Raw genomic sequence first — 12079 nt, 5'->3', positions numbered from 1 at the left:
AGGGCACTTCTCATAATAGCATGAGATCTTCTGTATTTCGACCACACTCTTTCTACTGAAATTGCTCTCTAGCTGCTTAATTAGACAAGTATGGCTCATTTGGAAGTGCTTCTAAATGACTGAAATCGCTTTTGATAAAAATGTTTTTTAAACTAATTCTTAGTAAAAATGCAAGTGAATCCTGGAAAAGAACTTGTAGTGCATCCTGCAAGAAACACCATGATGCACTACATTTACTTTTGTAACACAAAAATAGTTTCTCTAAAAACACTTTTAGTCATTTTAAAAGTACTTACAAATGAGCCGGTTATTAACTCCAATTAGATAGTGTAATGATGCATAATAACTAGCCATCCTTGGTGGAGTTAACCTAATCGGCTAGGGTAAACATATATCCATATGGAGTTCAATAGATAAATTAGTGAAGCCTTTCAAACCCCTCAGCTCATTCAAGCCACACCAGCTCGAACTAGCCTAGCATGGAAGCTTGGACAATTGGGTCGTCTTTAGGAGACTATAGCTGATCTTGGAATAACAGCAACAGCATGCATATATATGTTGCCCTAGCTAGTTAGGGTTGGCTTTATAATGCTTTCATAAGTGTCACATTCAACCTCATTAATTAATCTATAGTCCCTCTCCCACCTATGGATCTAGAAGCTTAATTAGCCATGCATAGATCAATCGCTTATCGTAGCTCAAAGTCACACTTAGACGTGTGTATATAAATTTCTTCTTATACACCCATAATTTGGTCACACAAAAAAATATACGTGAATCTGTAATTCATAGAAAAGATGAACAACTGCAATATCATAACGAGAATTTAGATAATACTACTTATATTTAAATATGATGAGAAAGTAAAATTTCCAAAGATAAACTGTGGTGTGGTCAATATTTAAAATATCGATACATGTGTTATGGAAATATCGGTAGACATATCGATATCAATATCGGTTTCCTTTGATGGAAATTTGCAATGAGGTGAGTATATCAATTTATTCAGATTTAGTCGAAATTAAAGAAAAATTTCTCAAAAAAATTCAAAAGTTTGAAATCCACAATGACTTCCTGAAAAGTTTCTGCAGTGAATCAGTAAATATCAATGATATTGATTAATTTTCTTATACCTCATCGACATAGGATGAAGTTTTTATTTCACCCCCTCTCCCTCTTTCCATATCAATCCTTGATTTTCGGATACTTCGGTGAAAATATCGACAACCTCGTAGATATTTTAAACACTCGGTGAGGGTCTGTAGGTCTAAAGCCATAGCTGAACAGGGTCCAAAAGTTCTCCTGCCGAAAGAGGTAGGCAGGCACTCAAAGGCGGTGAATGGTGATGGAGACCTATTGGGGCTGCCGCTGCTGTAAGTTTAAATTAACAAATAAAAATTTGGAAGCAAAAGAATTTCAGAGGGCAGATTGGTAATTCGAGAACCAAAGTAGTACTAAATTAATTGAGCTATTCATCAATTTACCCCTTGAATTTCTGACCATTGGCCAATTTCCCTTTTCAACTATAATTTTGGCCAATTTCTCTCCTCAACTCTCATAATTAGTCAATTTGCGTCCTATTGTCAATTTTTTTTTAATTTTCCATCTATTCTTCCATTAAGTAGGTATTCGCATGACTATCTTTGAAGGGAAAAAAAAAATCAATTTGCACCCTATTGTTAGTTTTTCAATTTGCACCCTACTATCATTTTCCATTAAATATGTTTCCCTACACCTTACTAGAGGTAGACGAGGCCAAATGAGGAGGGGACGGGGTGTGGCCTGCAAACTACAAAAGCAGCATATCAAATGGACTGGGTTGCAAACAGCGAAGGAGGGAGGCGTTGGCAATAGTCACGGGCTTAGCATGGAGACAAGGAAGAAGAAGAGAAAGTTCGAAGAAAATGAAGAAGATCGAAGATGTAGGGAAAATGACTTTTTTGCTCTTTAAAAGCAATCATGCGGATACCTACTTAACAGAAGAATAGATGGAAAATTTAAAAAAAATAACAGTAGGGTGTAAATTGACTAATTATGAAAATTGAAGAGGAAAATTAGCCAAAATTAAAATTGAGAGAAAAATTGACCAATCCTTATAAATTCAGATCAGGATAAATTGACGAATACCTCATACTAATTTATTGAGATGGGCTCTACGCCTCTGTGGGGTTAAAATCTTGATGGATATTGAAGCATGAAAAGACAATAATGGGGTCCCATGGAGGTGCTAGAATAGAAAAATACTTAATAATAAAAAATACTTGTGTGTCTGGCTTGGAAGTGCGAAATCGAAATATCAAGTTTTAAGACCATTTTTTGGTAAAGTAACAAGATGTGGCGGATGATGGTGGGCTCTTTTTTTAATGATTCCCATGTGATCTACAGAAGCAAAAAAATATGTAGGAAAAATGAATTTGCTGGGAATAATGTTTGGCTAATCAAGAATGAGTAAGAATTCTTACTTAAAATTTTTTGTGTTTGAATTACATAACTTTATATTTACGGTTAGAACCGTTCATTTTATGCATCACTATGTAAAAATTATCTTCGCAAAAAATGAATTAAAACTAAAGTCGGTTAGTCAATTTATTATACCAAATACATAGACGATTTGTAATGTTTTTACCAATTTCGTTCCTCTGTTTTTATACAATTTGACGGCTAAAAGACCTTAATTTTGAATGATCTTTTGTAGATGTAATTTTTATAGAATAATTTATAATATAAATAATTTTTTTTATTATAAATATGAAGTTTTATAAGTCGACAACGTACAATTTTAAATAAATATTCTAGCTTATCATTTGAGTTATCAAGTATTATTCTTTCTTGGCTGGGTGGGAAAAGAAAATAGGACAACTGGGGACACCATCTTAAATTCTAGTTGATGACTGCCAGCTCTTGTCATGGTGTATGGTCCAACAAGCTCTTTATGACCCTCTTAAATTCAGTCCCATTTTACACTTGTCAAAGAATCGTTGCTCCGCGTGCATATATAGTGGTACATTCAGGAAAAGGATCCTCGCCGGGTTCTTTTATTGAGGATTTGGGAAATCCGTTATCGTAACCGTTCATCATACATTGTGAGATTAGTTTTCGTTAAGTAATATTTATATTTAATTTTAAATTTTAAATAATTTTTGACTTTACGATGTATGATAAACAATCACGATCACGATCACGAGATCCCAAAAAAATAATCCGGTGAGGATCCCTTTTTCGTACATTCAAAACAAAAGACGAAAAGAAGTATGTTATTTACGATTCAAAAAAAGTTATTCTACACTGCATTATCTAAGCCTATAAAGATGCATAGGAGAGATAATATACGAATATCAGATTATGATAACTATTTTAAAGTGTCGGTAACAGATCACAAACTTACATATATAACAAAATTAAATAGAGATTAAAAAATAATAATAATCAAAAGTTGGCATATGGTCCATTCTTACCACGGCTTGGACTTATAACATTTAATCGAGTGTTTGAGACAAATTTTGAAAGGGTTAAGAATATTAGAGGCACTTTTGTACGCATGATCTTCTTTACGAATCACTTTCAAGTCTTCTTCGAAAAGCAGTTAAATTTTCAATAAGCATTTCAGTGTTGATGTGATTTTCAAATGAATCAAAAAGTAGGCATCAATCTGCTTTTAACACATGACAAGTATTAACAAGCATTCGAGGATTTTATTTTTAAGAAGTTTTAACGAAACATTTTTTGTGCTGTTCATTTTTAATAAAAAATTATATTTTTACATTTTTCTGATACTATTCATTATACATTCATTTGTCTTTTTTCATTAAAATTATAGTTTTTTCTTCTTTTTTTATTTTTTTATTTTTTAAACATATGACAAGTATCTGGCTAAGAGGCGATGCTCAGAGTCTCGTTTTTCTTTAAAGCGTGTATCCAAGATTCTGAGCAAGCGTTTATCCAAGACTCTGAGCACCGTCTTTTAGAAAGCTTGTTGATGATTGTGATGGCAGGTAAACCTTTATTGTTCTGTGGGAGAAGTCCTGAACTTTACAAACTTGTGAGATGAAGAGGAAGAAAATGCAAATAAACAAAATTGTAATCCACTCCTATTAGTACGAAGATATTAATCAGTTTTATTTTATTTTATAATTTCCCGTGATTTGGTTATCCAACAATTATTTCGGTTTTAATACGTGAACCAAAGACATATCAATATTCCGGTTGGAAGATGCAACTATGATACAAAGGTTCAGGAAAAAAAAGGGTGGAGGAAGACATAAAAAGACTTTGAAAAAGACTATAAGAAAAGATATAGAGTACCTGAAGTTAACGGAAGACTCGGTGCAAAACCGAACGCAATGACGTTCTAGGATTCATACAATGAACCCCACTTAATAGGATAAGACTTAATTATTGTTGTTGTACCTTCAACCCTTCATGCACCAAATAGGCAAACACGGCCAGGAGTAGGGCTAGTAATTAGACAAAACGGTACATAAAAATGCTATACTCGTGTCATGCAATGATACCTAGGGTTAGTGTTTTTGCGGTAAACATTGTATTGTGGCAATCATGATTAGTCGTCTTTGCGAATTTAATGTTTAATCTCAATTAATCATGAAGTTTTGTTCGTCATGTGATCAAGAGAACATGACTAGTGTGCTATGTATGATGAAAGAGAAATGCAAATTATACCTAGAGAATCTCAACAATAGTCCTCCAAGAAGGAGTTAGGCAATGTCATTGTGCAAACATAAGGCAGGCACTTAAGTCCTTGGATACAATCTTCAAATACAAGATTGCTTGACTAAAACGGGACCACTGGATTTGGATCGACTGTGGCATCTCTAGTAACTTGGCAATCACGTAATAGAAAGTATCCTCCTACTCCTACTCCTACTCCTCCTTCCCTACGGATGTTGATACGTTTCAAGTTGAAGCATTCAAGCAAGAAGCATCATATTTGATGACACAATTATCTAAACTCGATCGACCCAATTGTATATCAGAGTGACGACTACTGCACCTTGATATTTATAGAGAACTCAATTGATACAAGCTACAACTCCAAACAACACCAAAACAAAATTTGGAACCACACCCATATCCACCAGGTCCTTGCCTTTGTCCGACTTCAACTGTCACACACATAATTCAAGAGTGTACTCTCACCCAACAAAATATAATTAGCAAATATGTCCTCCCCATTTTCGCTGCTGCCTGCAAATTACGACTCCTCTTCCTTGACGCTGTTCTACACTTCCTTGGCACTGGCTCGATGGTCTTCAACATTCATTCATGTTGAGATGCAATGGGAAGAAATGTTGAGTCCACCATGTCGATGCCAAGGAATAGTAGAATCATCTACATGGAGGAGGATGAGCTTAATTTACTCATTAATAGTTGCAACATGATCACGAACCTCTACATTTAAGTGAATCTTGTATTTCAACTCGTTAATTTTTCAGATAAGGCCGCCTCAGACTCGATCGCCGCTCTGTTGAGCCGTCCAGTCTCGATCACGGATAGTGAAAGAGAATCTGTTGAGCTGTACTGATTAGTGGTCTTCATCGTTGCGCTGTTAAGTTGTTTGTGCGGATTTTGTTTGCGTAATTGTACTGTTAACGAAGCTAATCTTACGAAATTGCTACTTTTGATGAAGGGAAACAAAGAAGTTTGGTATGGTTTCGTACGAAAGTCGAAAGACATCAAAACATTAATCAACGAAGAAAATGTCATTCAAGCTTTAAGCAAGTCATTAATCCATATAAAATAAGGAGCAAGGGCAACTGCAAGTTTGCCAATTATTAATCAACATCAAAAAAACCATGTCACTGAATTTAAATCGACACAGAATGGTCGTAGGACGGCCAGCAACTTAGCTCTGAGCTCATATCAAATCCGCAACGTTCATTGGCATTTCGTCAATCTGGGTACTGTAGTACTGCTCAATGTCTCTTAAAATCCTTACATCGTCGCTTTTGACAAAGTTTATTGCCACTCCCTACGAGAAATAAAATCGCCCATTAATTGTAATAGCAACATGCAAACAAATAAGATAATACAGACTAACGAGGAAAAACAAGCATAGGTTAAGAATACAGAAAACCCAGCAAGCAATACTTCTGAAATACAATGTTGATTCTTAGCATCGAAAAGACTCGTAAGTCAGTCAATTGAATGGGATGAGCTCTTTTAGCAGTAACAGGGATAAAAATGCAAGAGATATTTAGAGAGGACGAAGTGGCCTACACAGTATGCAAGTGTTCAACGAGCATGCAATGTGAATTCATATATCGCTCAAGATTCTTTGTATTATCTTCAATCATAACTATTGGCGTCTCATTAATAAGATTTGATCTTGCATAAAAGATAGAAAGAAATTCGCAATTTCTAATAGAAGATGTCTCTAATCAATTTGTTAAAGTCAACATTCACTTGAAATTTGGCAAATGTAACAAAAACAAATACAACATGAAGAGCCTAAGATCCATCGATTAGACAGTTGCAACACTCAAAAGCAAAGTTGTGACAAAGATGGTGTAAGCTTGTTTGATTTTTCTTTATTCCACTGTAAATATAGTTAGAATATAGAATGCATACCTTGCGCCCAAAACGGCCGGAACGACCAATCCGATGAATATAGAGCTCTCGGTTGTTTGGAAGATCATAATTGATAACCAAGGAAACCTGATAAAGGGGAAATGGTTAACCTGGTTAGAAAATCAGTGCAGCAAATCAATCAGTATAACATGTTTTCTACTACGCAATTACTAAACTATTCTACATGCAGGTTCAACTCCACTAGGTCTCTCACCGATACAGCACCCTTAGGCCTAATCCGACAACTAGAAACCAGAGTCCAGCTTGAAGGTTTTGGTCTGTATTTAACTATTTATAACCTCCAACATGTAGCAAGTTCCGCGACAAGAATCTCCTAAACATCACTGTAATTCTTAGAGATTTCTCGTCTAGTTGTAGGTCAAGAGATTTCTGATTCTAGCAGTTGGTTATAACTATACAAGTATTGCACAGAAAGAACCTAAGAACTTGCCTGCTGAACATCAAGACCCCGGGCCAAAACATCTGTGGTGATGAGGACACGATTATTGCCACTGCGAAATTCAGCCATAATAGCATCCCTCTCCATCTGAGGCATGTCTCCATACGTTGAAGACACAGTAAAGTTATTGCTCCGCATCATCTCGGTGAGCCAGTCCACCTGTTGAAATAGGGTTTCAAGGATCAATAAGGATACACCAGGAAGTTATAGAACCAGAGTAGCTAAGGCAAGAATAATGATACATAGGGAATAAGGCCAAGAGAAAAGGAAATGTTTACTATATCTCACCTGATATCAAAATAACTCCGAGGTCAGGATCCTATGCTATACTCCAACTTTCCACACAGAATCCATGACCCAAGAACTCCAGCCGTGGATCCCTTCTCATCTAATCAAAACTCAAGACATTAGTATCAAATATCAACTCGAGCGGTAAATAACACTTTACCTTTTGCTTTGTGTTGCAAAAGATAACAGCTTGAGTAATTGTAAGATTATCATACAGATCACATAAAGTGTCAAACTTCCATTCTTCTCTTTCAACTGCAACGAAAAACTGCTTAATTCCCTGTCATGATGCAAAATACAATATACACATTTCAATTCACCTCAAATTTCATTCACATTGCATTCAAATTTCAAAGGCAGTAGCACACGACCGAAATACGTACCTCCAAAGTCAATTCATCACGATTGACAAGGATCCTTACGGGGTCAGTCATAAACTTGTTGGTCATCTCCAAAATTTCTTGAGGAAGTGTAGCGGAAATTAAGCAAACCTACAATACCACAGTATCAATATTACCACAGATTTCACTTCGGATAAACAAACATGCTAATTAATTCTTTGAATTAACAATCTTGATTAGAACAAAATGCTCATAGGAAGAGACTAAATAGTAATTAAACCTGCAGGTCAGGTCGAAGATATCGGTAGACCTCGTAAATCTGATCCTTGAATTCTCTAGTCAGCATCTCATCAGCTTCATCCTGAAAACACCAAATTAAGTAATTTACAAAATCAATAATTAACAACATTAAACACAAATTAATGAACTTTAATGGAGATTAGAAACTCACCAGAACTAACAATTTGATCGATCGGGTGCGCAGAGCTCCCCTCCTGATCATGTCGCAGACTCTGCCGGGTGTTCCGGACACCACATGGACCCCGTGCTCGAGCTTTCTGATATCCTCGCCCACGCTTTTGCCTCCGACACAAGCATGCGCCTTTACATTCACGAAACCCCCAACCGCCAGCACCACCTTCTCCGTCTGCGCCACCAGTTCCCTCGTCGGCGAGAGTATCAGCGCCTGGACCTCCCTGGACGCGGTGTCGACGAGCTGGCAGACAGCGACGGCAATCATGGACGTTTTTCCGGTGCCAGACTGGGCCTGGGCTATGACGTCGTGGCCGCCGATGATAGGGACAAGGGCGCGCTGCTGGATGGCGGAGGGCTTTTGGAAGCCGAAGTGGTAGATGCCTCGGAGAACGTCGTCGTTTAACCCCATCGATTCGAAGGTCGTGATCGCCTCTATCGCATCCATCGTCACCGAATCCGCCATGCCGATGACCGTAATTTGATTGATTCGCTGAGCTAATTTTCTGGTTTTTTTTTTTACTGTTTAGGTTTGTGAAGGGGGTTTCTACGACCAGCCGGATGACGACTATTATTTATAGCTTCACGTCCTATTTTCCTTCTCAAACACTTATTTAATTTTCAATCGTCAGATTAGATAAGTTTAAGAAAATCAAAAGATAAAAATTAATAAAATGTATATAAGAAGTCAAAACGTGTATGAAGATAGTACACTCATATTTATATGGTATAATTGTGACTGTGTATTATCTCATTGAACCTCTATTTACATAGTAGTAGGAAGATAAATTCCTAATCCAATAGATATTACAAGTTAACTAGGATACTATTTAAAAGATATGATAGAATTCTATAAAGATTTCATAAGATTTACGCAATCATATTCTTAACCTAAATTGCATTGTTCGTGTTATTCTAAGGGGTGTATTCAATTCGGATTTTGAGGTATTTTAATTCTTTTAATGAATCTAGGAGTATTCAATCAGGATTTCAAGTGATTATTTGAAATTTAAGATGTATTCAATTAGAATTTTAAGATAGTTTATTAAAATCCTTAGAAATTCAGATGTATTACATTAGGATTTTAAAGAAGTTTATAACATTCCAGGTGTATTCAATTAGAAATTGATTTTAAAGAATTTGAGAAAGTTGAGGAATTAGAGGGAATTAGAGAGATTTTGTAGTGTATTTTAAGCATCCACAAATCTCACCTCTTCCCATGAGATTTTGGGGGAATTGAATCAAAATTTTATATGGAATCTCTATAAATCAATTAAACTCTATAAAAATCTATGGATTTATAAATCCATTAAAATCTATCAAATTCCCAATTGAATACTCTCTCCAATTCCCTCTAATTCCTCAACTTTTCCAAATTCTCTAAATTCTAATTCTAATTGAATCCCGGATTTCTAATAATTTTAATAAATTATCTTAAAATCATGATTGAATACACATTGAATTTCAGAGAATCCCTTAAAATTCTGATTGAATACCTCTAAATTCATTAAAAGAATTAAAATTCCTCAAAAAATTGAATACGCCCACAGTAATCAGAACCTATAATCAAGCTAATTACATTTACATCCTCCAATCACTCTATCCCAAGAGTTGACAATTTCAGAAGCTACAATCATTCTCAATCTGATCGTGTGATTTCTTTTCCTTTAACAACAACATGGATGATATTATATGTCTTTTTATTTCACCTTATTATTTAGGGAGTTTTAACGAAAAGCCTACGGTACTGTTCACTTTAACGAAAAACCACATTTTTACACTAAAAAGTCAAACATGGTACTATTCACTTTACCCTTTATTTTGTCTTTATCATTAAAACTTAAAGTTTTCAAGCCCTTCTCATTAATTTTCCTTATTATTTAGTTTTTGTTTAGTAGAGCGATAACATTAGTAAGTTAGTTGTAAGAAAAATGATAAAAGTGGAGATTGAACTTACATCATGATATATTTTTTCAGTTATTGCAGTAAAACCGACATTTGTGTTAGGTTGTAAGTGAATACTTTATGCATTAATTAAGCTAAATCTACTAGTAAAATAGTTTGTAAATGTATACAAAGGACACACAAAGACAGATATAAACTCAAAACCTCAGGTGTAGAACTCACTTCAATCAATTGAGTTATTCACCAAGACAATCGACTTCTATTTGAACTCAAAGTTCAACCCTCTCTTCTCTACATTGGTTATCTTAAGTATATTACAAACCGATATAATCGTAAGTATAGGATTCTTGCATCACAAGAAAGATAATAAATAAATAATAAGAATAATTGTTTTCAAAGAGAATATAAGTGTTCACTCGGTGATCCAATTGTATTAGGATGAATAAAAATTAAAAATATAGTTGTATTGGGATTCATAGCTATATTTCTTCTCTTGTTTAAGATTAATGGGTAATAAATTAATAATAATGACCAGGGTGGTTTAGTGACAAAAAAAAAAACATAAAATTATAAGGAGACCAAAACCGAGATATGCAATAAATTCCAATTAGAGCGACGCGTGAATTTAAAAAAACTATGTCAGGAAGTGGTTTTTTTTTTTTTTGGGTAAAATCAGAAAGTGGTTGTTTGATTTAATGTATCAGTAAAGTGTGTCAGTCGCGGTGTCGGTTTAAACCGACACCAAGGTTAACTAAACCGACGCCATGTTTGGTCCAATAAATGTTGTCAGAAAGTGGGTGGCTTTAATTAGACGTAATGCATGTCAGCAATGGGTGGCGGTTTCAACCGACACTAAGCCTCACTTATTGTGACACCGGTGGGTTCTAATATGACATCAGGCACTTAATGTCGGTTTCAACCGACACCAAATTAGAAGAGAAAGAAATCGAAGGTGGTCCATTAACAATTTTCAATTTGGGCATCATACTAGATAGACTACAAAACAAAAAACTGAAAGTAATAACCATAATAAATTAAAAATGGACCCCGACTACGCCCTCACGATTTTGTTTCTGGGAACTCACAAGAGAACTTCCCAGTAGGTCACCCATCATGGGATTGCTCTCGCATGCTACTCGCTTAACTTCGGAGTTAAGATGGAATCTGAAGCCAATGAGCTCCCAAAATGCCTCGTGCTAGGTAGAGATGAGAATATACATATAAGGATCACTCCCTTAGGTGATGTGGGATCTCACATTCGACTTCTTCATCTTCGAATTAGATTTTGTCAGCATGCTCATATTCAAAATGATCCATAGCAAAACAATCTGCAAGAAGAAGTACAAAAACTAAAAAGTGAAAAGGGAGATGAAATGGAAGTATGGACGAAATTGCGAAGGAGAAGGAGAGACTGAAATTAGGGAAAAAATGAAAGCACAGATGAAATGGGGGAAAAAAGGAGTTTAAATATGTATGTTGGCGTCGGTTGAAACTGACATTAAGTGCCCGACGTCATATTAAAACCCACTGGCGTCGCAATAAGTGAGGCTTAGTGTCGGTTGAAACCGCCACCCACTGCTGACATGCATTACGTCTAATTAAATCCACCCACTTTCTGACAACATTTATTGGACCAAACGTGGTGTCAGTTTAGTTAACCTTGGTGTCGGTTTAAACCGACACCACCACTGACACACTTTACTGATACATTAAATCAAACAACCACTTTCTGATTTTACCAACAAAAAAAAAACAACCACTTTCTGACATATTTTTTTTTAAATTCAGATGGTGTCACTTTAGTTAACCTTGGTGTCGATTAAAACTGACACCATAGTCTGACAAGCTTTAATGAAGTGCATGTTGGAAGAACAAATAACAAAGTTGAGAGAGAGAGGAACAAGAACACACGGGGAGGGTTTATAAATTGAAAGAATGCGAGAGAGGAAGAAGAAAACACGTGGAGAGTATATAAAGGCGATCAATATGTCGCTTACAACTGACATCGGGTTTCAAAATATTTAGAAAA

General features: G+C 35.6%; 1 protein-coding gene across 2 annotated transcripts; it reads right to left on the bottom strand.

Moving 5' to 3' along the window:
- Window positions 1–5698: 5698 nt before the first annotated feature.
- On the bottom strand, window positions 5699–8710 carry LOC126583735 (eukaryotic initiation factor 4A-III homolog A-like). 2 transcript variants are annotated; one of them, XM_050248247.1, is made up of 7 exons: window positions 8126–8709; window positions 7955–8035; window positions 7717–7824; window positions 7494–7613; window positions 7037–7204; window positions 6586–6672; window positions 5699–5986 (listed from the first exon to the last, which is right to left on the bottom strand). In XM_050248247.1, exons 1-7 carry the CDS (start codon window positions 8609–8611, stop codon window positions 5873–5875), a joined length of 1164 nt encoding a protein of 387 aa, XP_050104204.1. In that variant the 5' UTR covers window positions 8612–8709; the 3' UTR covers window positions 5699–5872. The 2 variants fall into 2 exon arrangements, 1 of the variants encoding a protein (XP_050104204.1); XR_007609813.1 differs by lacking the exons at window positions 5699–5986; window positions 6586–6672 and having other exon boundaries at window positions 7156–7204; window positions 7334–7613; window positions 8126–8710.
- Between the last annotated feature and the right edge of the window lie 3369 nt (window positions 8711–12079).

This window comes from Malus sylvestris, chromosome 9, assembly GCF_916048215.2.
Source record: "Malus sylvestris chromosome 9, drMalSylv7.2, whole genome shotgun sequence".
Classification (NCBI taxonomy): domain Eukaryota; kingdom Viridiplantae; phylum Streptophyta; class Magnoliopsida; order Rosales; family Rosaceae; genus Malus; species Malus sylvestris.
This window is presented reverse-complemented; position numbering and strand designations above follow the sequence as displayed.

What these genes read in the sequence shown, in the direction of transcription:
- LOC126583735 (XM_050248247.1), bottom strand. Translation starts at nt 8,611, where the DNA reads ATGGCGGATTCGGTGACGATGGATGCGATAGAGGCGATCACGACCTTC. An exon ending in CGATCAAATTGTTAGTTCTG is followed by an intron (nt 8,036 to 8,125) that starts GTGAGTTTCTAA and finishes TGGTGTTTTCAG; the next exon opens with GATGAAGCTGATGAGATGCT. An exon ending in TTTGCAACACAAAGCAAAAG is followed by an intron (nt 7,205 to 7,493) that starts GTAAAGTGTTAT and finishes CTATTTCAACAG; the next exon opens with GTGGACTGGCTCACCGAGAT.